Source organism: Miniopterus natalensis, chromosome 6 (genome assembly GCF_054644295.1).
Source record: "Miniopterus natalensis isolate mMinNat1 chromosome 6, mMinNat1.hap1, whole genome shotgun sequence".
Lineage (NCBI taxonomy): Eukaryota > Metazoa > Chordata > Mammalia > Chiroptera > Miniopteridae > Miniopterus > Miniopterus natalensis.
In genome coordinates this window covers 87,307,552-87,333,141 of record NC_142086.1, presented here as the reverse complement: position 1 = coordinate 87,333,141, position 25,590 = coordinate 87,307,552, and the positions used below count along the sequence as shown (strand labels likewise).

General features: G+C 56.3%; 2 protein-coding genes across 7 annotated transcripts in view; one reads left to right on the top strand and one right to left on the bottom strand.

The window, feature by feature from the left end:
• The first annotated feature begins 222 nt into the window (after positions 1 to 222).
• CBS (cystathionine beta-synthase) lies at positions 223 to 17,687 on the top strand. Of its 2 annotated transcripts, XM_087818436.1 has the most exons (17): positions 223 to 299; positions 1,770 to 1,971; positions 4,475 to 4,581; positions 7,113 to 7,247; positions 8,435 to 8,514; positions 8,601 to 8,735; positions 9,247 to 9,316; positions 10,502 to 10,593; positions 11,183 to 11,308; positions 11,951 to 12,035; positions 12,711 to 12,816; positions 13,816 to 13,893; positions 14,065 to 14,199; positions 14,685 to 14,793; positions 15,619 to 15,703; positions 16,046 to 16,087; positions 17,502 to 17,687. In XM_087818436.1, the coding sequence occupies exons 2-17, from the start codon at positions 1,778 to 1,780 to the stop codon at positions 17,657 to 17,659; spliced, it is 1,737 nt and encodes a 578-aa protein (XP_087674562.1). In that variant the 5' UTR covers positions 223 to 299; positions 1,770 to 1,777; the 3' UTR covers positions 17,660 to 17,687. The 2 variants fall into 2 exon arrangements, with proteins under 2 accessions (XP_087674562.1, XP_087674563.1); XM_087818437.1 differs by lacking the exon at positions 16,046 to 16,087.
• A 4,238-nt stretch (positions 17,688 to 21,925) lies between these two features.
• PKNOX1 (PBX/knotted 1 homeobox 1) overlaps positions 21,926 to 25,590 on the bottom strand; it is a 38,597-nt gene continuing 34,932 nt past the window's right edge. For all 5 annotated transcript variants that reach the window (XM_016218275.2, XM_016218273.2, XM_016218269.2 and 2 more), the window contains one exon: positions 21,926 to 25,030. In XM_016218275.2, coding sequence (XP_016073761.1) covers positions 24,819 to 25,030 — 212 coding nt within the window. In that variant the 3' untranslated portion in view covers positions 21,926 to 24,818. The remainder of the gene's footprint in view (positions 25,031 to 25,590) is intronic.

Here is a 25,590-nt window from a genome sequence, read left to right as displayed (position 1 = left end):
GGGACAGGGGCCCCGGGACGCGTGGGGTCTGGGGCGGGCTGGGCGGCCCGGGCGCGGGAGGAGAGGAGCGGGGCCCCCGCGGGCGGTGGAGGCGGGGCGGGGGCGGGGGCGGGGCGGGGCGCAGCACCTCGGGATTGGCCGCGCGCCCACCCTCCGCCCCCGCCTCTCGGCCAATCGCGGCCCAGCCGCTCCGGCCGCAGGGTCCGTGCGCCGCCGCCCGCTCGGGTCGGGTCTTCGCGCCCCAGCCGTCCGGCCGCCGCTCCCGCGCCCCGCCGGCCGCCCTTCCGCGCTCGGCCCAGGTGAGCCCCGCTCGGCCCCGGCCCGCCCCAGCCCCGGGCCGCGGGGCAGCCTCGGGCCCCAGGTCGCCCCCCGCCCCCCCGCCGGAGTTGCATCATCCGCGGGCGCGCGCGGCGGAGCCGGGCCGGCGCCCCCTCCCCGGCGCCCGGGACCCTCCCTGCCGCGAGGTCGCGCAGCCCTGGAGCCGGGGCGCAGGGCCCACGTGGCCCGGGACCGCCACCCAAACTCCGGGCCGCGGGCGCCGCGAGCCTGGGCGCGCCGCGCTGGGACCGGGAGGGGATTTCGGGGAGAAGAGCTGTCGTGGGGCCCGTCGCTCGGCACTGACTTTTCGCGGCGTTTCGGGTGGAAAGCGGCTCCGTCCGCGGCTCCTTCCCGCCGAGCGTGGGGGGGGGGGATGTAGCTGAGCCGTCAGCGGCCCAGGTGGGTGCCGGCGCGCGGGGGCGGGCGGGGCGGGGCGCAAACCCTTCAGCCTCGGGGTTACTCCGGGATGTTTATCCCAAACCGTGTCCCCAGGTGCCCCCCCCGGAGCCGGTGCGGGGCGCTATCCAGACCCCCGTTTGGTCTCGGTCTCCCGCCTGGAAATCCTCCCTTTTGAAGGCGGGTAGCTGGCCCTCCGCACCCTTGGCGCTAACCGGCCCTCCCCGGCTGCCCGGCGCGCGCCCTGACCCCTGGAGGGTCCCCGGCTTAGGGCGCGGCGCCCCGCGAGCCGCCTCCCCACGGCGCACGGTCGTCCGCCCTCGGGCAGCCGAGCCTGGCAGCCGGCCAGGGCCTGCGAGCTGGGACCTGCGGCGCCAGCAGAGCGCCCTTGGGGCCCGCGGACCAGATCGGTTGCGATCTGCGTCCCCAGCAGCCCCTTGCCCGGCTGGAGGTTGCTGCAGGGCGAGGCGAGGCGCCCAGGAGATGCTGCCCAGCGAGCGCCCGCCGGCCGGGGCACTGCCAGGCGGTGGGGTGGGCACGGGGCGGGGGGCCCATCACAGGACGGGGCGGGGGCTTCTGCAAAATGGAAGAATCCCCTCCCCAGGGGCCAGGCGCGGGGCAGAGGGAAGAAAGGCTCTGTTCGCTCATCCCAGGGGCTTGGCCCAGCGTTTCACCCTGTGGCTGTGCCACATTTTGTATATCCCCTCGTTCCTTGGTGGACACTTGCTTTGTCTGCACGTTTTAACTACTGTGAATAGTGTTATTATGAATGTGGTGTGGAAATGCCTGTTTCCATTTTTTTTTTTTTTTTTTTTGATGTCTAGGAGTGGAATTGTGGGGATAGTTCTATGGTTAACCTTTGAGAAACCACCACATTTGTCCAGAGGCCCCCCCACCCCCCGTGTTTTTGTGCCTGTTGTTGCTGAGCTTTCTGAATGAGCGGAGCCCTGCACCCAGGGGCCCGGGTGAGCAGAGGTCCCTGGGCCCGGCAGGCTCTTCTGCAGCGTTTGGGAATGGCCCGGACAGACGACTTCTCTTCCCCGTCTCTCTGATAGATTGCAGCATGCCTTCCGAGACACCCCAAGCAGAAGAGGGGGCAGCAGGGTGCCCCCACCTCTCAGCAAAAGGGAGCCTGGAGCAGGGGCCTCCTGGGGACGACACCAAGGATCGCGTGTGGATCCGGCCCGATGCCCCGAGCAGGTGCTCCTGGAAGCTGGGCAGGCCCATCACCGACTCTCCACATCACCACACTGCCTTGTAAGTCCCTGTTTACGATCACAAGGTGGTTCATCCCTTCCCTGGAGGGGAGGAGTTTGTTACCTGGACGCCACAGAGCCATGTGGACTTGGGGTGTCACCCATCCCCCTGGCAATCACTGTGATAGGTGGTGGTGAGCTGCGGGCACTGTATAGATGAGTCCACCGAGGCTCAGAGAGGCCAAGGCTTGTTTGCACTGTAGCCCAGCACCTAGGTCAGTGCCCAGCAAGAGTAGGTGCTGAACCCATAAATGGAAGTGCCCAAGTCACCGCTGTGAGTGGCGGGTAGAGGTGGGGCTTCTAACGCAGGCCTGTCTTGCTGCAGGCTTGTGTTTGAGGTGAGTATGCGTATTTTCAACAATTAGGATCCTGCCGGCACCTTTCTACTTAACTCTAAGTCATAAATATTTCTCCCGGTCATGAACTGTTTTCCAATAGTGAGCTCTTTTTGAGGCTGGACAGAGACAATCGGATGAATAAACCATAATTTCTTAAGCCCTCCAGGGGGACTTAATGTAGCCGTTACCTGCATAACTACAATAGAAGCCATACACATTCGTGTAGTCGGGCCCGTCTTTGTTAAGTGCCTACTGTATTTTGTGTCCTGTTCTAGGTGCTCGAGACCTATCTGGGCAAAGGGGAAAAAAGAGACAAAATCTCAACCCATTGCGAAACAACTCGAGCTCACGAAATCTTAGCATTATCTCTATCTCTGTAGTATAATCTCCCAGAGTCTAAGACTGTGCCTTTTGGGTGTTTGGCTCTTACTCTGTATAAGCTGCTATTCCTACATTCGTGATTATTGATTTTATTTTTTAATAAGATTTATTCTTTTTTTTTTTTTTTTGAAACTCAGGGATATTTTTTCCATTGATTTTTAGAGAGAGTGGAGGGGAGGGAGAGAGAGAGAGAGAGAGAAACATGGAGGTGAGAGCGAGACGATTGGCTGCCCCTTGCACGTGCCCCACCCAGGGCCAGGGAATCAACCCTGCAACCCAGGCACGTGCCCCTGACCGGGAATCGTCTCTAACCCCTGAGCCAAACTGGCCAGGGCATGATTATTGATTTTAGAATCAGAACTGGGAGGTGGAGAAAGGGGTGCACTCCTCTGGGGGCCAATAAACAGAAATGGAAATTTACAAGCCCAGAAGCTCCAGGCATCAAGCATATCTCAGTGCTGGGCTCTTGGGAAACCAAGTTGGCCAGTGGCCCAACAGGATGAGCTCCCGGTGCCAAAACAAACTGAGCAGCGGGTGGAAGCCAGAGTTAGGCTCCAGAGGAGAGACCAGGCCCCCGAGGGGTGGGTGTTCTCACTCAGTCCTGGGGGGTAAGGTCACCCTGCTCTCCAGGTGGGAAGGCAACGTGACACCTGCCCCTCACCTCCTGGCCTAATGACCCCTCCTTAGAAGCCCTGAAGGGGTTGATGATCCCATCCAGGAGCTTGGAGCCCTGCGCCACTTGTCCCAGTTCAGGTACCTAGTTTTGAGCTGGGCTCGGGTCCAAGTCAGGCTGGAGCTTACCTGCTAGGAGGACACTAAACCAAGATCCCCTGGAGGGGACAGCCCTTGGGGTCCTGACTGTGAGACAGAGGTGAGCTGGCAGGTGGCTAGGAGAAGGCCTTGGAGCTGGTACCTGCATCGGCAGAAGGTGCTAGGAGTGTGGATATCTGGGAAAGGCAGTTCCAGGTGGGGTGGGCTTAGAAAGGGCCAGAGTGGGAGCCTCAGGGGAGAGGGGCAGGCAGGACCGTATCCCTGGTACGGAGTTTGGATATTATTCTAAGATGCTGTGGGGTTGTCCTGCCAGAGGCTGTCAAAATGAAAGCGACTGGGAGGTGATCCAGGGCCACCCCTGGTAAATTCGCTTCCCTAGGTCCTGCCATGATCACCTCAGGCAAGACTCTCAGGTGACTGAGTCGGGAACCCCGAGTCCTCTGCCTGTCCACCACCCCCTGCCTGGTGGTGGGTGGGCCTCAGCCTCCAGCTGGTATGACCTTTGCCCCCCACCAGCCCTCCAGTCCCTCCCCCACGGACTGGTGTTTACCTCTGTCCGGCCTTGGCTTTAAGTAGTTAATGAGTCAACCCCCGGCGCGGCCCTAAGAACCTGGCCTCCAAAGTGGGGTCAGGAGCCCTTTGCCCCCCAGCCCAGGCTCTCCCTTCACCCTGACACCCTGCCTTTGGCCTGGCTGTCCTTTCAGCTCCTTGCCACATTGGAAGGGGGCAGGTGGATGCCAGCTTGTCTGCGTGGCTGCCTGTTTGGGCCCCTGAGGTGGAATGCAGCATTTTTCACCTGTCTCAGAGTCCCTGGGGAGCGGGACCAGCGCGATTGTCTCCCATACACGCCCCGACCGAGGATCAAACCCGAAACCTTTTGATGTAGGGGACGACTGTCCAACCAGTTGAGCCACCTGGCCAGGGCAGTTCTTTGATTACTTAAAAGAATGTGCTGGGCTGCCAAGGCTGGTACTGTTTTGTTTTTCTGAGTAATGATGGACTCCTCTGTTTTAGGGCAAAGTCCCCCAAAATCTTGCCAGATATCCTGAAAAAAATTGGAGATACCCCCATGGTGAGAATCAATAAGATCGGGAAGAACTTTGGCCTGAAGTGTGAGCTCCGTGAGTACCTGCTCCGTCCATTCTGCGCTCTGCCCAGCCAGCTCAGTGTCCCTGGGGGTGCGGGATAGGCCCCTTAGGCCCCTTAGGGTTAATGAGTGGCCAAGACTGGGTCAGGTAGGATCAGGAAGAATGTACAACAGGGTCGTGTGCTAGAGAGCGACCGAGCGGGAGTGTCAGCAGAGAGGTGACCTTGTTACCAGAAAGGGGCCCTGGCCCTGAGCCGGTCTGCCTACGCCAGTTGGTAGTGGGTGGGTGGGTTCTTGACTTCATGCAGGAAAAATTTCACAACACGAGTCCCAGGTGAATTTTAGAGGGTGTTTATGAAAGCTGGGGACTGAAACAAGAAAGGGCTGGGAAATGAGCCTAGGCTGGGCTGCTTTGGCTCACCAAGAAGTCAGAGAAAAGGGGGCCTTGGGGACAGGCTCAGGGGTTTGCCTGGGATGAATTGCTGCTGCCCACGGCTGCCCTGGTTGTAAGCGGGGTGGAGTCCCTTAGAGTTTAGGGGATGCACGCCCCAGGGGAAGGGGAGGGAAAGCACCACCCTGGGACCTTGGTTTTGATGGGTTTTAAAGGCTGGTTGTTTAGGGAAGGATCTCAATAGAATATTCATCAGCTTTGTGCCCAAGCACCGAAGTGAGATTTATCCCCTTAACTTCACCTGCCCTTGGGTGTGGGTGGCAAAGGGCACTAACTGGATTTCTGTTGTCTGTCTCCCTGAGTGGGGTGATTTAAGCTCTTTACCCTCTGGTTGGGGAGGAGATATGCAAACCCTTTGCTCTCAAGTGTCCTTGGTTTAGGGAAGATGGGATTTACTAGGTGCCTCAGTTTCCCTATTCCGCTAGTCCTGGCTTACTGGCCTGTCTCACCGGTGAGCTGAGGCCTGAGCGTGGGAGGGAGCATGTGGAGCCCTGGGAGGCCTGTTCTGGCTGGTGTCACAGGCAAACCTGGGACAGGAAGGCAGGTGATGTCACCTGGACGGAGCAGGGGGAGGCCCAGAGCCCAGCAGTATGGGGCTGGCTTAGACTTTTCTGGGGAGGAGCAGACACGCTGCCACCGGGGTGATGTGAGGACAGAACTGTTTTCGTGATGAGGGTCTCAGTCGTCACCTGGGCAGGAAGTGGTTATCTCAGTGTTTGGCTGGTTTTTTGGGGACAGACAGTTCCTCCATCACTTACGAGACAAAGAGTGGGAATCTGGCCTTATCTGTCATCTGGGGAAGGAACTGCTTTGCCAGAAGTGGTTTCTAGGAACAAAAGGGGGGGGTCTTCACTTTCCCTCTCTTCAGGGCAGAGAGCCCGAGTAGAATGTAGACTGCCACTTTGTCACAGAGGAAACAGCAGAGGCAGATGCCCTAGAGGGGACCACGCACTCTGGGGTGGGGTAGCCTGAGAGGACAGGTCACCTCAAGGGGGAGCCAGGCCTTGAGGAAGTGGCACCACTCGGGAGGGACTGAGGCCTCGGGCCCATTCCCCTGAGGGCGTCATCAGCAAAGCCTTCCCTCCTCCGGTCTGGGGGAAGAATTCTCTAAGAAGCAATGAGTAGTGCACGCTGCTGGGGGTGCCCTGGAGACCCCCACGGCCCAGGCCTGCTCTGTGCTCTTTCCTCACGTAAGAGAGATGTGGGCCCCTGCATCCAAGCGTGGCAGTGGCCCCAGTGTAGGTTCTAATGTGCTCATTTCACACGTGGACAAACCGAGGAGGCTTTGTCACATGGCTTGCCTGAGGCTGTCAGCTGGCCCGCTGGATCCCGGCTTCAATGCTGGCGCACCCTCAGGCTAGTTAGAATTATCTAACTCAATAATTCAAGTGTGAGACCAGAAGGGTCCTGGGTGCAGGCCTGCTCAGCAGTCAGGCATTTGGGAGCCCCTCCCCTGCACACACGTGCATGTACACACACGTGCACACAGACCCCCACGCGGTCCCAGCAGGGGCCTCTCCTGGCTCCAGGGGACGTCTGGGTGGAGGTGGGATTTCAGAAACCAGGACAAACTGGGTTGGAGGTTGTGCTGTGGGTGTCCTAGGCTGGCCCAGTCTTAAGATCCCATTTGGTGCAGTACCTCCCTCTTTCTGTGAACACCACATATTTCTAGGAGAAGGGAGGGAGTCGTTCAAAGGGAAGAGCAGAGCAAAGACCTCAGGCAGGAAACCACACCGTGGTGTTCGCTGGGCAGGGAGGAGTGGTGGGGAGCCTTTGTCGCTCTAGTGTCGCTGGGCAAGGGCATCTCCCAGGGGCGGACCATGAGCCCAACGGCTGTATGCCCAGTGGGCTCCTGTTGGCCATGCTGGAGGGGGCTGTGACCCATCCACCCAGTGGGGGCTCCTTGCACCTCCGTCTCATTCCCTCGGGGTTGCCCCGCCGTCCTCCGCAGGTGGGAGGAGCACCGCCAGCTTTGGGGGGGTGGGGAGTGGAGAGAGGGGTCGATGTACAGAGCCAGGGAAGACCAGGCCTGCCCTGCACGGGCTGGGTCAGGCGGGGGAAGGGGACAGTTAGGGGTCCAGGTCGTTCCTGCCTCATTCGTCTCTGGCTCCCAGTGGCCAAATGCGAGTTCTTCAACGCGGGCGGGAGCGTGAAGGACCGGATCAGCCTGCGCATGGTCGAGGAGGCCGAGCGGGCCGGGACCCTGAAGCCCGGGGACACCATCATCGAGCCGACGTCGGGGAACACAGGTGCGTGCGCGGACAAGCCGGGCCTCCTGGCCGCCGCCTCCCCGCAGTTCGCTTGGCGCGAGCGCGTGCGTGCCGCTGTGCCGCGCCCCCTTCCCCGGGCGCCTTGCAGTCGCCCCGTCGGTGTCCGGTGCTCCGTGAGCAGCACCCGCAGATTCCCTCGCAGCCCCAGGCAGGGTTTGCAGGGTGGCTCCCCCGAGGCCTCTGCGTGGCCGCTCCTCTCCACGGGTCTGTCCTCACCTCTTACTCTGCGGACACCGGTCCAGTGGGATTAGGACCCACCCCAGTGACCCCATTTCACCTCCCCACCTCCTCAAACACAGCCACTTTCTGAGGTGACGGAGGTGGGACTTCAACATAGGAATTTCGGAGAACACAGTTCAGCCCATAGCACTCTGCCGCCTGGCCCCCGAATCCATGTCCTCCTCGCATGCAGAATACATTCCCTCACCCCAGGGGTCCCCGCAAATCCTAACGCACCCCAGCATCAACTCCGCTGTCCAAGGTCTCGCCTCAGTCTCTTCTCGTCAGATGTGGGTGAGGTTCCTCCTGAGGCAGGCTCCCCTCCAGCTGTGAACCTGACAAGTCCTGAGCTTCCAAAATACGATGGTGGCACAGGCACAGGACAGACACCTCCGTGGCGAAGGGAGAAACCGGACAGACGGAGGGGCGCCCGGTCCCCAGCAAGTCTGAAACCCTAGCTGGGCAAATCCCGCCGGGCAGGTTCCATTGGATCCTAAGACCTGAGGGGAATCTTTGGCTCTAAGTTCCGTCCTCTGGACAGTGGCCCTGACTCTTTGCCCCTTTGGGACCAGGGGGGAGGCTGGCCCACCGAGCCCTGCCTGCCTTCGGGGCCACCTTCCCTTTCCGTGAAGGGCGCCTGTGCTCACCCACCGCCGGTGCACAGCATTTGCTCTCACTGCTATTGCTCTAAGCACCCAGGACGTGGCGTGGGCACCCAGCAAAAGCTGGAGGCATTGCAGTTCATGCTTGCACCCCAGCTTTTCCTCCCTGTGAGCACACTTCCCTTTGTCTCAGAATTCTCTCTCTCACCCCAGAGGGCAGAGGGGACAATGCGGGGCTTCTGGGAATCCTGCAGTGCCCTCTCCCTGGGCCTTCGGGGCTTGTCTCCAGCGTCCCCTATGGCTGCAGGCGCTTGGGGCAGGGTCTCACCCGCATGCTGTCCCCAGGGATCGGGCTGGCCTTGGCTGCTGCGGTGAAGGGTTATCGCTGCATCATCGTGATGCCCGAGAAGATGAGCATGGAGAAGGTAGGTGGCGGGCCAGCCTCCTCCCGGGACCCCAGCCCCAGCTCGAGAGGCCAGCGGGTGGGTAAAGGCTCGGCGTCCCTCTGCAGGTGGACGTCCTGCGGGCCCTGGGGGCTGAGATCGTGAGGACACCCACCAATGCCAGGTTTGACTCCCCCGAGTCGCATGTGGGGGTGGCGTGGAGGCTGAGGAACGAGATCCCCAATTCTCACATCTTGGACCAGGTGAGGTTCGGGCCCCGGGGTGAGCGCGCTCCTGAGGGGTCCGTGCCGGGGTGTGGGGGTGGTGCCGCATTTGCAGCAGGACTGGGGGCTGCTAAGGGGACTGACAGTGAGTGGCACGTGGTCGCTGGCTTCTCCCGGCCAGGTAGGGCCTCCAGCCTGTGGCCAGTAGATTGGCCCAGCCTCTGGCTCTGCTTCGGGCTCAGTTCATCGCTCTTGGTGAGGATCCTGGAAGCCTCTGCAGGTGTAAAATGCACAGAAACCTTTTACTGGAAGCTCTTCTTTCTCACTCATTTCGCTCCTGATTAATTCAGAAGCCGCATCTTCTGAAGAGCTGGGTTTCATGTTTTGTGCCTGTTGAGGCTCCTAAAACTGCCTGTGCCATTGGCCTCTTCTCTGAGCCGCTGGAATCCTCTCTGGCTTGCACCGAACTGTTTGCCTGCTGCCCTATGGCCGCTACTTTGTCAGTGTCTTTGACCTTCACTCACAGCCCCTTTGCTCTCTTTCCATTCAGTACCGAAACGTCAACAACCCCATTGCTCACTACGATAGCACGGCCGAGGAGATCCTGCAGCAGTGTGACGGTGTGTACTTCCATCCTGACCCCTCTGTCCATCTTCACTGCCTCGCTCCCTGGTTGCCTGGGAGTGTACAAATCACTTACCCACTCCTTGGTAAACTCCTATTCATCCTTCAAAACCCAGACCAAATGTCCCCTCTCTGCAGTGCTATCTAGAGCATTTCTCTAGAACAGTTTCCTGCCTCTGTTGTGCTCTCCTGGACTTTGCGTGAGCCTCTTCTAAACACCAAATATATCATGCAGTCGTATTTGTCTACCCAGCCTTCTGTCCTCCAGAGCTGTAGAAGCTCCTGAGTCAGGGAGTGAGTGTGTCCTAGGCTGGTGTGTCCTTGGCTCACAGCTGGGCTTCATGTTGCTGAATGGCACTGGGTGTCAAGCCCCAACTTGGGCATTAAATTCCATATTCAGGTTTTCTCATTTCCGGAGCCCGGGTGGTGGTGTCACCCATTCGCTTACTCTCCGTACAGACGTGACGTGAGGCTCCTGGAACATTTCCACACAGCTGGTGCCAAGGCCCGTGGGGTTGTGATGTTTTCTGAGGGGCTGTTTCCCCTAAGAGATTTCAGGGGATGCTTGCCTGGCCGCCCGTCTGGAGTCCAGTGTTGGCACTGGCCTAAGTGCAGCCTTGTTCCACGCCCGGGAGCCGGGCGGTGAGGTCCAGGCGTTTGCTCACCAAGGTTTTACGGGTGAGAATTCTCTCCTTTGGCAAAAACAGCCTCCGCCTCGGTACCGGGGCCCGCGTGGACTTGTCTGAAGGATTCCTGGGCTGGCGCCCGGCAGCGGGAGAGCCCAGGTGATTTCTGAGCCAAGCCTGAGTGATTTATTTGTTTCCTTTATAACTCAGTTCACTTATTCGCAGCCCCCAAAACCAGACAGCAGGAGAAGGTGCGAGAGGCGCCTCCCTGCGCCCCGTCCCCCAGGCAGCCCCACGTCTGTCCTCCCTGTGCCTCCAGACGGGCTTTACACCAAGTAGAGACTCAGTGGCTGAGTGTCATTTAGCAGAGACTTAAATGCAGCTCACGGGGCCCCTTGACCCAGTGACAGGTGTTTCGTCAAGATGGGCTGTGATGAGAGGCTGTGGAAACCGGAGCACAGCTCTCTTGGCCTTGATAACGTGCCTTCATCTTGGCCGAGTAGCTTTTCACTTACTCTTTGGGTGTTCCTCCTGATACGGCTTCTCCCCCATCAGGGAAGCTGGACATGCTGGTGGCTTCGGCGGGCACAGGTGGCACCATCACAGGCATTGCCAGGAAGCTAAAGGAGAAATGTCCTGGGTGCAAAGTGAGTGGCCCGGGGCTGCCAGGGGGGTGCGGGCCCTGCCGGGGAGATAGAGGAATCCAGTGACCAAATGAGCTGGGGGCGGGAGCCGATTTGGGTGCCTCCAAGAATCATTGAGAAGCTCTAAGCCTTCAGGTTCAGGTCCTGCGTCTGCCCCACCCGGGGCTCCGAGAGGCGGGGAGGGGCACTCGATTTGGAGTTGAGTGGGCCCAGGGCGGGGGTCCTAGAAATTCCTGGCGGTGGCGCTGAGCCCACTTCCTCCCTCTGGCTGCTTCTCTGCTGTCCAGGAAGAGGCCAGTGCCCAGCACTGCTGTTCCCAGGGTTCCAGTGTCCCCCAGGGCGGTGTGCCAGGTGGTCCTGGGACCTTCTGTGCAGGGGGGACTTCCCCGGTGAACCACTTCCCCCAGCCGTCCCCTGGAGTTGTAATCACTCCAGCTCCCCAGTTTCTGGGTTTCGAGTCTTGCCCCGGAGCTGGGAACAAGATCTGCACCCCACGGGCAGATCATTAGGGGTGGTCTTCGCTCCCGATGATAGCCGGGCACGTCCGCGTTACACTTGCTGGACATGCGCCCTGACCCTGCCCCCTCTGTAGATCATCGGGGTGGATCCCGAAGGCTCCATCCTCGCGGAGCCCGAGGAGCTGAACCGGACGGAGCTGACAGCCTACGAGGTGGAAGGGATCGGCTACGACTTCATCCCCACGGTGCTGGACCGGCAGGTGCGTGGGCCGCGGTCACTGCTTCCAGCCTCAGGCCGCCCTTTGCCCAGCTTGCGCGTCTGCATGGCTGGCTGACCGCCGGTGCCCGGCCTGGCTCCTCCTGGGAGGCGGGGGCAGAGACACACCCCTGTACGAGCAGGTGGAGGAAGCGTAGTGTTGAAGGTCAGACTACCCCGTATCCAAGTAGTGAGGTGACCCTGCTGGGCAAAGACTCCCAGGAGGTTTGGCTTTGCCCGTGTGCACAGCTCGGTCCCCCGCAGAGGGAGGGAGCTCGGATGGCTGAGGAAGGGGAATGTGGGAGAGGTAAGGACCCCAGAACAGGCCCCTCCTAAGGACCCACAAGGGGGCATCATTCTGAGGGACGCAGAGTCCAGCCGGCAGGACATACGGCCGTGTGGCGGGAGCCGGGGCCAGTTTTAGTGTCCCCGTGCAGAGTGCGCCGGACCAAGGAGAGGTAGAAAGTTCTGGGTTTGTAGACGTGAGTCTCAGGCTCCGGAGCAGGGGCAGGGCTGTGTCTGCCGAGGGTCACAGCTACCTGGACCGAGGTCATCCGTGAGGTTGGGAACAGCTGTGGGGCCCCCACCCCTCCCGCACACCTGCCCGAGCCCCTCCTGGAGCCGGCAGTCTGGGTCCTGCCTGCAGGTGGTGGACAAGTGGTTCAAGTGCAACGACGAGGAGTCCTTTGCCTTTGCCCGCATGCTGATTGCGCAGGAGGGCCTGCTGTGCGGTGAGTGGCGGCAGGCGCTGGGGCGGCGGCCGGGGTGCAGAGGACAGGTGGGCGCTTGCCTTCTGCCAGCTTCCAGTCCGGGTGCTAAAGGACACCCTCATGAGGGTGGCAGCTTCCCCGGGGCCGTCCGTCCACAGAACCCCCTGGGAGAGCAGCTGGCCGTCCTCCAGATGAGTGGTCACTCCACAGGCGAGACAGGAGTGCCCTTTCACAGTGCGGCCAGAGCCCCGGGTCAATATTCCTGGGTTCCTGGGGTCCCTGCGGTCCATGCGCTTTGCCTTCTGTGCTTCACAGCCCTGCTGAGAATGGGCCATGGCACGGAGCCCCGAAAAGGGTCTGGGGATTCGGGGAGCCTGACAGCTGGACAGCAAAGGGAAGCAGCTGTTGGCTTTGCACTTGGCGCACTCATCAGTGGGGGCCGGGGTGTGGCCCCCGGGAGGCGACCTGGCAGCACCGTCATTGGTGCATGTGTTTTGGGGCCAGAGATCTCAGGACTCTTATTTTTTCAGGGGCTCCCCATCAGTGGGGGTCCAAGGCTGGGTGGGGTGCTGGGAGAGGCTGGAGGGAGTCCATCACCAGGGCTTCCATGGCCAGAAGCTGGGACAGGGCCCCTGCCAGCCCACTTCCCTCTGACGCCGGTGGGTCTGACTCCGGCCCTCGCGGCCCTCTCGGCAGGTGGCAGCGCCGGCAGTGCCATGTCAGTGGCCGTGAAGGCGGCGCAGGAGCTGCGGGAGGGCCAGCGCTGTGTGGTGATTCTGCCCGACTCTGTCCGGAACTACATGTAAGAAACCTTCCTCCTCCCCCCCCCCCCAGGCCTGTCCTTCCCTGGCACCCGCTTGGGTGCTGCAGTTGCTCCCGTTGCATCTCCCCTGAGATCTGGCAGCAGGGAGGCAGGGTGGGGCCAGGGCTGCAAGCTCTGCTCCCCCCCAGGCCAGGGCTCCACCACGTCTCGGGAGCAGTTTTCTGGGCCTGCTTGCACAGGCGCGTCTTGCTCACGGGTGCAGGGTCATCTCTCCCCACTACGTTGGTCCTCGGTCCACCTTTTTATTTATTCATTATTTTTAGATTTAATTTTACTTTTTTATATTTTTTATTTTTTCCTCTCTTCCATTCTGAGAAGACCAGCATCCTGCTGCATGGTCCACCTTGCCTTCTGGCCTGTTGGAAGATGCAACGTGTCACTTTATTTTTGCTTATTTATTTAAATTTATTGGGGGTGACATTGGTTAACAGGATCATACAGGTTTTGAATGTACATTTCTGCTCCATGATCTGTACATTGCATTGTGTGCCCACCATCCAAAGTCAAATCATCTTCTGTCACCGTATATTTGGCCTCCTTTCCCCTTTACTATCCCCCCACCCCCTTTCAGTCCACCTTTTTAGAGCAGGTCCCTGGCAGCCCCCGAGGCCTGGTCTGGAGGTTTGACCCAAGTGGGTCGAGCTCCCCTGCTCCCTGTGGCTAAGCAGACGTGAGGGGGGCCAGGGAGGAGGCGCCGAGGGAGCCCGACGGGGCCCACAGCGAAGATTCCAGACCAGGCCCTGCTGTGCTCTGAGCGCCTTCTCCTGGTAGACCAGATGCCCCATGGACATGCCGTTCCCATGGGGACAGTAGAGTCTGGTTCCCAGGCCTCTTCCTGGAGCTCCAGCCAGCCTCTTGGGGGTCTCTCCTGGACCCCGTGGGGTCTGGGGAGGAGAATTGAGAGCTGTGCCCCTGGGTGCGGGCAGAGACGGCGGTGAGACCCTCCGCCAGGCCCTGCTGACCTCCTGGCGCCTGCAGGTCCAAGTTCCTGAGTGACAGATGGATGCTGCAGAAGGGCTTCCTGAAGGAGGAGCAGCTCACGGTGAAGAAGCCCTGGTGAGGACACCGCCGCGCAGGGACCCCCGAACCCGGGGTGGCTGCAGAGCACACGTCCCGGGAGCCTGGGCCGCCTGCGCTCTCCCCCGCGCCCGGCTGCTCGGCCCACGGTCTCCCTGTGTGACCTTGCCCTCATGTCACACCTGCCGGCTCACCGCCCTCTTCCCTCAGGTGGTGGCACCTCAGAGTCCAGGAGCTGAGCCTGTCGGCTCCGCTGACAGTGCTGCCCACGGTCACCTGTGAGCACACCATCGAGATCCTCCGGGAGAAGGGCTTCGACCAGGCGCCCGTGGTCGATGAGTCGGGGTCAGTCTCAGCCACCCCCCCCCCGGAAGGGCCTTAGTCATTCTGCATAGGGATGTCCAGGGCATTGGACCACCCACTGGACACCTTGTTCCTGAGCGCTGGCCGGGGCGGGGGGCTGGCCGTATGAACCCTGCGTCCCACCCCACTGCACTAGTGTGAGCTCGGGAGGCAGGTGGCAGTAACTGGCCTTGCTCTGAGATGTCCAGTAGTGGAGGGCAGCTGACACTTGTCAGGTGGAAATACCCAAAGGACTCATCGGTTTACTGGATGGGCAGGGCCAGGGCAGGGCATCCGACCCCTGCCGGCTCCCTGCCACGTGTGGGTCCTCAGCAGATATCTGTTGAGTTCTCAGAGTAATTCTGCATTTCGCCAAGGAGCACGCCGGTGCTGAGGGAGGCCGGCGGTGGGCGGTGGGCGTGTTCTGTCGGGGGGGGGGGGGGGGGGGGGGCGGGGTGCACTAACCCTGCCCCTCCCCCTTCCGCCAGGGTGATCCTGGGGATGGTGACTCTGGGGAACATGCTGTCCTGCCTGCTCGCTGGGAAGGTGCAGCCGTCAGACCAAGTTCACAAAGTCCTCTACAAGCAGTTCAAACAGGTACGGCTCCGATTCGCTGGCGCTGTGGTGCCGAGACCTGCTTCTGTCCTCGAGGCCGGACACAGCGCTTCCTGTGCACCAGGGCAGGTCCCCCGCCTCTGACCCTCTGCACCCCGTGCCAGCTAGGCCAGTGCTGGCTGCGCCCTCCTGGAGCCCACACACCTGAGAATTCGCCCCAGCTTTGCAAGCCCCCCGTCTCCATGAGGCTCGCCCGCACCCACCATATTATGGCCGCGTCTGGGGGTCAGTTTCGTAACATTGGGCCCTCGCTTTTCTCTGTGAAGCATTAATTTAAGAACACCGGGCACGCCTAACGATTTAGTAAGAACTGGGATGTCCTGGGAGAAGTACCCTTGCTGTGCTGGGGATGGCCAGACCTCCAAGGTTGTCTGGGGACAGTGTTGGCCACCCTCTGACAGGCTTGAGCAGAGCCAACTGGACGCTGCTCTTGGTGTCCCTGAGGCAGTGCCATCGGGGTGTCCCTCTCTCTGGTCTCGGCTTCACACCTCCCTTCTCCGATCTCCCAGTGAGCGGGACTAGGGTTGAGCCCCAACCTAAGAGAGAACTTGACCTCTCTCCCTCCTGGTCTCTGTCTCTCTCTCTCACACACACAGCTGAAATGTCACCAGAATCCATATATTCTCGCCATTTCCATCCCCAGTGCCGTCACCTGTCATGTGGTCCCTGCAGTGCCCCCCCCCCCCCATTACGAGGAGAGACGGCAGGAGCATACGCTGTCCGCCTAGTTCAGGTCCCACCACGCCCCTCTCCTCGGAGGGCCCGGCGGGCTGCCCCGGTGACCGCTGACAGCGGCCTCTCTTCCAGATCCGCTTGACGGACCCGCTGGGCGCGCTCTCGCGCATCTTGGAGATGGACCACTTCGCCCTGGTGGTCCACGAGCAGATCCAGTGTAAGTGGGGCTGGGGGCAGGGTGGGGAGCCTTGGAGGTGCTGGCCACCGAGGCCCGGTCCCAGGTGTCCATGTGCCCTTTGCTGCCATGAGTTCCTGTGGGGCGGCGAGGCCCTGTTGCCTCACAGGCGTTAAGAGTCGGTGGTGCTGACCCTCAGCCACCCCCAGCCTTGTGCTCTCAGAAGGACCCCTCTGTGGGCCAGGCCTGGGTGCCCATAAGGGTGAGGGTCGTAGGAATCATGAGAATCGGGAGTGCCCTGGAGCCTGCTCCCCACCCCCGGCTGAGGGTTGTCTCAAGGCCTGATGGCCAAGCCTAACCCCTCTCCCGTCCTTGGCTCCACAGCACGGGACCAGGCCTTGGCAGGAGTGGTGGGGGGGCCTGCAGGTATGTACGCCCGCTGTCTTCTTCGGAAACGGCTCTGCTGTCAGAACTCCGAGGGCAGAGGAGGGCGTCCGGCGTCCCAGACCCCAGAGCTGGTGGGGAGGGTTCCCTCATTTTTTAACATCCCCCAGAATGAATTCCAATTCGAGGGTCCATATATGAAGTGTCCGTGGGCACAGCCACGCCTGGTACCCTGTCCATGGCTGCCTTCCTGCTGTTGGCAGAGCTGCAGGGTTGTAACAGAGACTCTGGCCCTTTACAAAGGTGGCCGACTCCGCTGTGCACGAGTCTCCGAGGGTCAGGTTGCAGAAACAGCACAGACCACCCTCCCCTGCGGGGGACACACTTCTCCAAAGTGCTGCTATCCCCTGAAGTCCCTGAAACATGGGGAGCTTGTTTCCTCTGGGCTCCCCTTGTTATTTTCTGTGCTTTGATTGGGTCAGCAGGGTTCCTGGATCCTCTGTACCCCCCCACCCCTACCCTAGGGACAGGTGGCCATAAGGAGCTGGTGTGGGGTCTGGCAGGATAAAATGTGACCTGGGTACTTTCCACCCACCCCTCAGCTCCCCCAGGCTCTGTGCTTGACGACCTTCAGTCAGGGCTCTCCAGAAAAAGAGCCAGTGGGATGTGTGTATAGAAAGGACTGGCTCACATGACTAATTTGGCAGCTCCCATGATCTACAGGGGCAGTGGGCAGACTTGAGACCCAGGAAGAGCCATTGTTTCCGTTTGAGTCCACAAGCTGGGAAAGTCCTCTCTTACTTGGGAAGCATCAGCCTTTTTGTTCTATTCAGGCTTTCAACTGATTGGATGAGGCCCACCCACACCAGGGAGCGCAATCTGCTTTACTCAGTCTACCAATTCGAATGTTGATCTCATCCAGAAACACCCAGAATAATGTTTGACCAAATCCGGGCACTCTGTGGCCCAGTCAAGTAGAACCATCTCAACAATCCTCTCTGCTCTTCAGGGGGCCGGGGCTAGCATTCATTCTAAGCCCAGGAGAACAGCATGGGTTTGGAGACAATCACAGGCCAGAGATGTGAGCTGACAGCTCGTGGGTGTGCTTGGTGTAGGCATTTCATGCCTAGACTTGAGCCTTGGCACCCTGACAGCCCCGCAGGCTGCTTTGAATCAGTGAGGCCCCCGGGCGTGCGGTCAGTGGGCATGGCTCAGAGAGATTAGCATGCTGCTCTCTACAGCTTCGCCCAGATGGCTCCCGTCAGAAGGCAGCTTTGTTGGGCTTCCGTGGGTGCTGCCTGGGTTCCCATAGCACACAGGTGCCTGTAGGCATTGGGGCAGGCTCAGGGCTGGTCCCCCAGGGCCACATTTTGTGGTTCAGCCTCTGACAGTGCCGGGGGTTGGGCGCTGCTCCATGTGGAGGTGCCTTTAATCCGCTGCCTTGTTCCCTCCCCAGATCACAGCCACGGGAAGTCCAGTAAGAGGCAGATGGTGTTCGGGGTCGTCACCGCCATTGACCTGCTCAACTTCGTGGCTGCCCGTGAGCGAGACCGGAAGACAAAGTCAGCAAGTGCCTTGGAACCCAGAGCTGGCGGGGCCGCAGCCCAGCTCTAAGCCCGCACACACCACCTGCTCTTTTGCTCTCACAAACACTAAACAACAAGCCTGTGTGCCGTTTAACTGCCTGGTGCTGGGCTTTGCCCCACTGCTATGGGCAGCAAGGAGCAGGTGTAGGGTACTTAGCCCAAGGCCAGTGGAAATGTTACAGTTTCCCTTTAATTAACACCTGACACGTGGGTGAATCTATGGTTTATTAGAATGTGCTTTTCTTTAACTCTCTTGAAAAATGTTTCAACAAGGAAATCTTATTAAAAGGGAACTCAGCCGGGTGGATGAACCATGCAAGGACTGGGGCAGAGTGGGCTGAGGCAGAAGAGGAGCCTTTTCCAGAGAAGAATCCAGAAAGGGGAGCAGCAGAGAGGGGGCTCAGGAAGTGTGGATCGATTCAGTGGCCCTCACACAGCAGCGCTGAGTGCTCGGGGGTGGGTTGTTAGAGTCACTTGTGGGGTATTTTTAATTGAAGTGAAATTCACATACCTAAAATGAACACATTTTTAATGTACAATTCAGTGACATTTATTACATTCACGATGTTCAGCCACCGCCTCTGTCAAGTTCCAAAACATTTGATCACCCCCTTAAGCAGTCCCCCCGTCCCCCCTTCCCGACTCTCCTGGCAACCACTACTCTGCTTTCTGTTTCTATATGGATTTACCTACTTGGGATACTTCAGATAAATGGGATCACACAACCTAGGGTCTTTTGTGTCTGGCTTATTTCACGTAACACGTTTTCTGCGTTCACTTTGTAGCAGGTATCAGTACTTTATTCTTTTTTATGGCCGCACAGTCCACTGCGTGGATATGCCACACTGTTTATCCACTCATCAACTGATGGGTACTTAGGTTGTTTCCACTCTCTGGCTGTTGTGAATTGTGCTATGAACGTTCATGTACAAGTATTGGTTTGAACAACTTTGCAAATATCTTCTCCCGTTCAGTCGGGTGTCTTTTCTTTCTTGATAAGCTTTGGGGCACAACAGTTCTTAATTTTGATGAAATCCAATTTATTTTTTTCTTTTGGAATTCTACTTAAGGACTCTTTGCCAAATCCAGGATCATGAAAATGTGCTATTTTCTTCTAAGAGTTTTATACTTTTAGCTCAAAGCTGGCTCATTATGAATGAATTTTTGTACATGGTGTGAGGTAGGGGTCCACTGTCATCCCTTTACATATGTGGACATCCATTTGTTGAAGAGACATTTTTTCTCCACTGACTGGTCTTGGCACTCTTGCTGAAAATCAATTGGCCGTAGATGTATGGTCTTGTTTCTGGACTCTCAGTTCTATTCCATTGGTCTATATGTTTATCCATGTGCTGGTGCCACACCGTTTTCATTACTATAGCTTTGTAGTAAGTTTTGAAATCAGGAAGTGTGCAGTTTTCCATCTTCATTTTCAGTATCGTTTTTAGAAATCATGATGCACCATGATGTATTTTTCTTCATGTTTTTTATATTTGCAATTCTTTGAAATTCTTTAAAATTCTCCAGGAAGGAAAAAGAAAAAGGAAATAATTCAAGAAGCTGCCCCAGACTGAAAGACATGATTTTTCAGATTGAGAGGAGCCACATAGAACATCATGACCATCACTTGGAACAAGACAACCTAAAAAAAAGCTTCCAGAGGTGGGGAAACCGGGCTGAAACAGAGAATCTTGGGATGAGAAAGGATCTGACGTCTCCGTCTCCAGCACATGGAGGCTGGGAGACCAGGGAGCAGAGCGTGAGAACATCTGAAGGGACTGGATGGCGGCCCCACCCTTGATCAAGCACTTTCTCCCTTAACAACGGAGGGCAAATGCCTCCACCAAGGCAAGTGGCCTCCTTGCCCAGGAAAGTACTGGAAGGTGCACCCACCAAAACAAGGGAGAGAAAACAGGCTCCACCAGGCGAGGTTGTGGAGGGTGCCTCCGGAATGACGAGGAAAGGGAGATCCCCGGACAGCAGATCACAGTTGAGAGACAGCCCAGGAGTGATTCTTCGAGGGGTGAAGGAAACAGGCTATCCATGCAGAGTCCTGGCCATGGGGGTGTGGGTGACCAGATACACTGCTTTTCCTTATGCTCCTGTTGGGGTCTTGAAGCCCTTGTGGCAGGGGGACACTGCCCAGGTTGGGAACACTGTTGACCTACTTGGCATCCACCCCTGCCGCCTTTCATTAGCTCAGGCTCCTTGCCCTCCACCTGAAGCATCCCTTGGGCAGGGCACAGATAGCTCCCAGGAGCCTCCTGTGGGGGAAGCCAGTGCCCTGGGCTCAGTGGAGAGGGGTGGTGGCCGTGTATGTGCTGTTTGTTTAAAAAGAAAAAGGGCCTGCTGGGCAGTGTCTAGCAAGAATGCAGTGCAAGGTCACATGTAACCTACTTAAGACGACAAACTGCTTCAGACTGAGCAGCACACTGGAAGGACACCGATGCTGCTCCTTACAACTGGGCAGGTATTTAAATTAGGCTCCAAACACTTCGTTTTAGGAACACTGGTTTGCAAATGAGTCATTCCTTAAGCATCTCAATAACAGAACAGGCCTATTACTGTGTTTTATGGTTCAGTCTTCTCATTAACTCAACCTGGCTTCTGTGATATAGTTCAGAACCACCTGGCCCTTCCCTCTGGGGCTGGTGTCTCCTTCATGTCCACCTCCCCGGCTGACTAGGAGCACCTCAGACATGACAGGGATTATTTCCCACCTGTGACGGGGTTGGACTATAAATATATTAAGTAGGGGTCCAAAGGTGTTGGAACAGAACCTCCTTGCTGCCTGTTCACGCTGACACTGCCCCTGGGCGAAGCAGGTGTCTGGTGGCAGCGGTGGGACGTGCAGCCCACTCCCTTCTAAGCTTCCTTGAAATGCCCGCCCTTCACCCAACAGCAAAGTGGGGGAATAGTGACCAGAACCAGTCTCCGGATTGACTAGGCTCACTGAGTGCTCTCATGGGTCCACAGGTGGGCTCCTGAGAGGCCAGTGTTGCCACGAAGAAGGAAAACAGGCCCACCCCAGCATTGCAGAGCACAGAGAGGCTGCTTAACAAGCTATTCCAGTGAGAAAGCACCGACCACAGTTCTCTGCTCACACGTCTGCACTCTGAGCAGCACGCGAGTTCAGGGACAGCTGTCTCTGTGAACTCGTTCGCTCTCATGTCTGCGGGTTGATGGTGGCTCTGGCTGGAAACCCCACCCACAGCCTCTGCATGTGGCCTGGGCTTCCTTACAACATGGTGGCCGGGACCCAAGGGCAACCAACTGTCCCAAGAAAGCCAAGTGAAAGCCGTCCACCTTTGGTCTAAACCTCTGTCACCAGTGTCAGCTACCTCATGCTGCTTCGGTGTTAAAGTGGAAACAAAACCTCGTTCAGTTTCAAGAGGAGGGGGTTCACTTGATGGACAAAGTCTTAAAAAACACACAGGACTGGCCCGGCCGGGCGTGGCTCAGCGGTTGAGCGTCGACCTAGGATCCAGGCGATCGGGGTTCAATTCCCGGTCAGGGCACACGCCCTGGTTGTAGACTCCATCAATGACTCTCTCATCATTGATGTTTCTATCTCTGTCTCTCCCTCTCCTTTCCTCTCTCTGAAATCAATAAAGATATATTTGAAAAAAAACAAACAAAAAAAACACACAGGACTGGAAATACTGCTGTGGCCTTACCTGGTTAAATTCATGTCCACCCTCTCACCTCTGACCTAAAGGAGTTGGAGTGACGACACAGTGACTCCGTTTTCTGTCAAATCAATCAGAACACCTCCTGAGACAATACACTTCATCGCCATGAGTCCTGATCTACAAGATTAGCAATTTTAGATGCACTTCTAAAAAGTACTCTCATGTTAGCCTCTAAGCGGACAGCTTTCGGGAGCTGAAACACCACTCTGAAATCGTTCTAACGTCCCTCTAAAGGGTGCCCAGGGGCTGCCTGGATTTCCAGTTTACGACAGGAACTGTGAAAGGCAGCACCTTACTCATCAATCATTTTCTTCTTACTATTGAAATAATCAGATTTACGATAAAATACAATAAATCAAACAAACAAAACTTTCTAATTTTTTTCTGGAAAACCAATGACTAACTGAAGTAACTGAAGATTCTTGACACTAAATGGCTCCCATGCAGGGTTGTCCTAATTTTAAAAATGTCCAGGGGCCACCACAAACCCCAACTGTCACCAGCAAAACATGTCAACAACCTGAATGTATGACTTAAAATGGAAAAGCAGCTTGTGGTGACATGAGCTTTAGAAAATAAAACATCCGTAAAGCATGTTTCTATTTTTAATTTTTTTGCTTTGATAAATCAATTGCTTCACAAAAATCCCCTTTAAAGACAACAATCCAAGAAAACATTGTTACAGTATTCACGTTTTAAAGATTGTCAGTTCATAGACCAAACATAACTAAAACAAGAAGATTGCCGAGTCACTGCTGTCACTCACTGCAAAAAATTGGCCTGTCACACCTGGGTATGTCTGAGTCTGTCTGAAAGAAGAAAGTGCCCCAACACTTTTCACACAGGTCAGTCGGGTCACCTGATAGGTGACAGAACTGGCTCCTGAAACCTTGGGTGTGAGGCTTGGGCGACGCTGCTCTGTGGCCTGTGAACGAGCTAGGGCCACGGCCCATGTGCCTGCACACAGGATAAATGCTTAAATGTATTTTACTGTCTGGAACCAAGAGGCTGAAAGCTGGGCTAGTCCATCAGCTGGAGTGTCTGGCTGTGGCAATGCAGTCCAGCTACCTGCTCAACAGCTGAGCAGCAGGGACAACATGCTTACCTGGGGTCTCAAACACAGTCAAAGCATCCTTCGTAAGGAAAGAATTGAACTAGAATAAAGGATTTGTTTGTTTACAACGAAAGCTCAACGGAAGAGGTACTTTCACAGATTCCAATGTCTGGAAAACGGGTGTTGATAAGGCAGAACTGACAACCAGTGTACTGGACAGCGGTTTTATGAACCAAACAGCCAGGTCAGGTGGTTATAGGGGGAGAGGTTAGGAAAACCTCCGGCTGTGTCTGTCCATGAGAGCACGCCCTCTAAGTGACCTTACCCTAGTCCCCTGAAGGCAGCAACAGAACTCAGGGTAAGGGCACTGGCTCTGGCTGCCGAGGCGCACACGGTGTCACTGGGCACGGAAGCCTGAGCCCAAGCCAACTCGAACCCCGAATCGGCCGCATCCAAACTGACACAGTGTGTGCGGCCCTCGGCTAACAATCTGCTGCCCCAGTGGCCATGCTGTCCGGTAGGGGGAGAGACAATGACCTTTAGGAGCCCACATTCTCTCAATGTTTTCACTAAACCTTCCACAGGAAGGAGGGCAGGGGAAGGAGGAGAGGGCTGGCTTCCACAGATCGTTTTTGAAAAGTCCAGCAAGATTAGAATTTAAGTAAAGCTAAAATGATCTTTTAAAGTTATGTAGACTTTAGATATTAAAAACTGTTTATAAAATAAGAAATGCGATAGTTGCTTTAAAATTGTCTTCCCTCCCCAAGAGTTGATAGTCAAGTTTTTCTTTTTAAAGCTCCTGAAATATTTTAAAAGAAATTTCTATTATTTCTTTCTGCCTTCTAGGTTATCTAGGAAGTACTTTCCTATGATTAACTTTAATTAATAAATTTTTAAGGAAAAGTCAGTCGCAGAAAAAACCTGCACTAGCTCTGAATGCTGCTCACAGTAGCCCTGTTCCCTAACCAGTCAACTATTGTTGGATCTCAAGAACCAACAACGTTCCAACCATTAGGAACCTTTAGGAACGTGCTGAACTCCAGCAACCCAGGTAAGATGACATCCAGACTTGCTCTGAGACAAGGCTGCCCGCTCGCTCTCTGAGAGAAAGCCCCACTCGCAAGCGAGCAAATGAAAACAAATCAACCAGAGTCAGCAGAACCGGGTCTACGAATTTGGTTCATCTTGTCACCAGGAAGCGAAGTCCCAACATTATTCCACACCTCTGGCAATTCTAGAGCAACATGCACAAGGAGAAAATCTCGCCCCAGGACCAGCGGTGACATGTGTGGCCAACGGCGGGAGCGCACGTGGCTCCTCAGCACGTCCCCCGCGTCTCTGCCACTTCATGGCATCTGTTGATTGTGGAGCGAGGCTGAATGTTTGTGATTCACCCCAGCTCTGAGCCAGTGGGATAGAGGACATTTTATATTAGTTTATGATAAACATTCTATGCATAACATATGGATGACTAAAAAATTCTAAAAAATACACAGCTAACATGGTACAGTCACCACTTAACTGTGGTCAAATTTAAATTAGACTGAAATGTGTATGGTAAGAGCTTTAACTAATTACTGGCTACCAATTCATTGAACTAAGTCCTACTTAGCAAATACCTTTAGATATATGTTTAGATTAAGTGAGAAATGAAATCTGAGCATTTACATATAAACGAAAATTTGAAGATACCAAAATTTCATTAAATAGTTGTTTCTTTGATAGTAGTAAATGTAAATCACCCCCCTAGCTATCCTGGGGCAGGCTCATTAAATTTGGTCAATTCAGGACACTCCAAATTGAAATCGTAGCGTATGTGGTTTCTTCTCTAGAAATTTTATCCTTGGAATAGTCATAATCCAATTCATAACGAATTTATAAAAATAGCTCTTTATCCAATAATTCCAGCAAGGTAAAAATAGGCGTTTCTTTTTATATATAGCAAACGTAACAGCTCACTGACGATGAGAACGTAAAGGTACTGAAGGTGCCGTACATTCACCGGGAGTCATCGCTCTATTGTCCTGTCTTGTCCACCTCAAGCTGGCGGCTTTAAGGTGCAGGAGCTTCTTTCAAACCTGTGGGCTACACCAAGGTCACCCACGGAGACCTGCTTTAGCCACAGAACGATATTAAAACCGCATAATTTTAAAAAAATGCTCCTTAATCTAATTAGGGGCTCACAGGCTGTTTGTCATTCATCACATTTTTAGCGTTAAACCTTGAAAAAATTTCCTTGAAACCCACACGCACACCCTTGAAAGAAGTCGCTGCACCGGCACAGGCGCTCTTGAAGCTTGCTATGAATACAAAAGTGCACTCTTCTATATCTACATATAAAACAGATCAGAAATAAAACTGTGTAAAATGTTTGCTGTGCAAACTGTAAAAAGCCAGGCCGCTGCCCTGGGTCCCGGCTGCCCTGGGTCCCGGCCGTGGCCCTACTGCAGGGAGTCGCTGTTCTCCAGAACCAGCCCACTGATGTGGGCGGGGGTGAGCGCAGCCCCTCCAGCCCCCGGGCTGTCCACCGACTCGTCCTCGCTCTGCTCCGCCATCATGACCTGCTGCACGGCCAGGGTGGCGCCATCCGAGGACAGAGACTGGAGGCTGTCCACGTTCATGCTCACGGGTGTGGTGATCGTCACAACAGCTCCTGTGGCGGAACCGCAGAACGTGGTGGTCACTATTCAAATTAGTGCTCAATGGAGGAAAACACTGTCACCCAGCTGGGTCCTATCTGCTTATGCGACCTCTCGTTAAGAGCCTTGTGTTTCTGGGATGCTCAACAGGGATTGAGGAAACTCTCTAGAACTGGCCTCAGGCCCCTTGCTGAATGTCTCGGGGGTCAGGACAGAAACAGAGCCACAAGGAGAACAGAAACCAGAGAAGGCAGGAGAAAGGCCCACATGGACATAACTGGGAAGGTTGGAGTGAGGCCAGTTTGAAGGGCTGTGCTTGTCCCTGCCTGTCTGGGAACTGCAGTGACTGTCAGGCGCTCACCTGGAAAAGTCTCCAGTGTATTAATAAGTGGTGAAAGCAAGAGGAGACATCACTATGTATGCTGAATTTGGAGAAAGGGGTCCCTCATTCTTGTCTATGCACAGTCACCGTATTGCATGCACTGGGAGATCGTGTAGGAAACGGAACAAGGTCGTCTCTAGAGAAGACCAGACATCAGGGCGGAAGGAGATTTCTTTTCACTGGATAGTCTTG

Bases quoted from the DNA above. Each gene is read 5' to 3' on its own strand.
- CBS (XM_087818436.1), top strand. From the start codon at position 1,778: ATGCCTTCCGAGACACCCCAAGCAGAAGAGGGGGCAGCAGGGTGCCCC. The intron at 1,972-4,474 runs GTAAGTCCCTGT...CCTCTGTTTTAG, and splicing joins CCACATCACCACACTGCCTT to GGCAAAGTCCCCCAAAATCT. The intron at 4,582-7,112 runs GTGAGTACCTGC...TCTGGCTCCCAG, and splicing joins TGGCCTGAAGTGTGAGCTCC to TGGCCAAATGCGAGTTCTTC.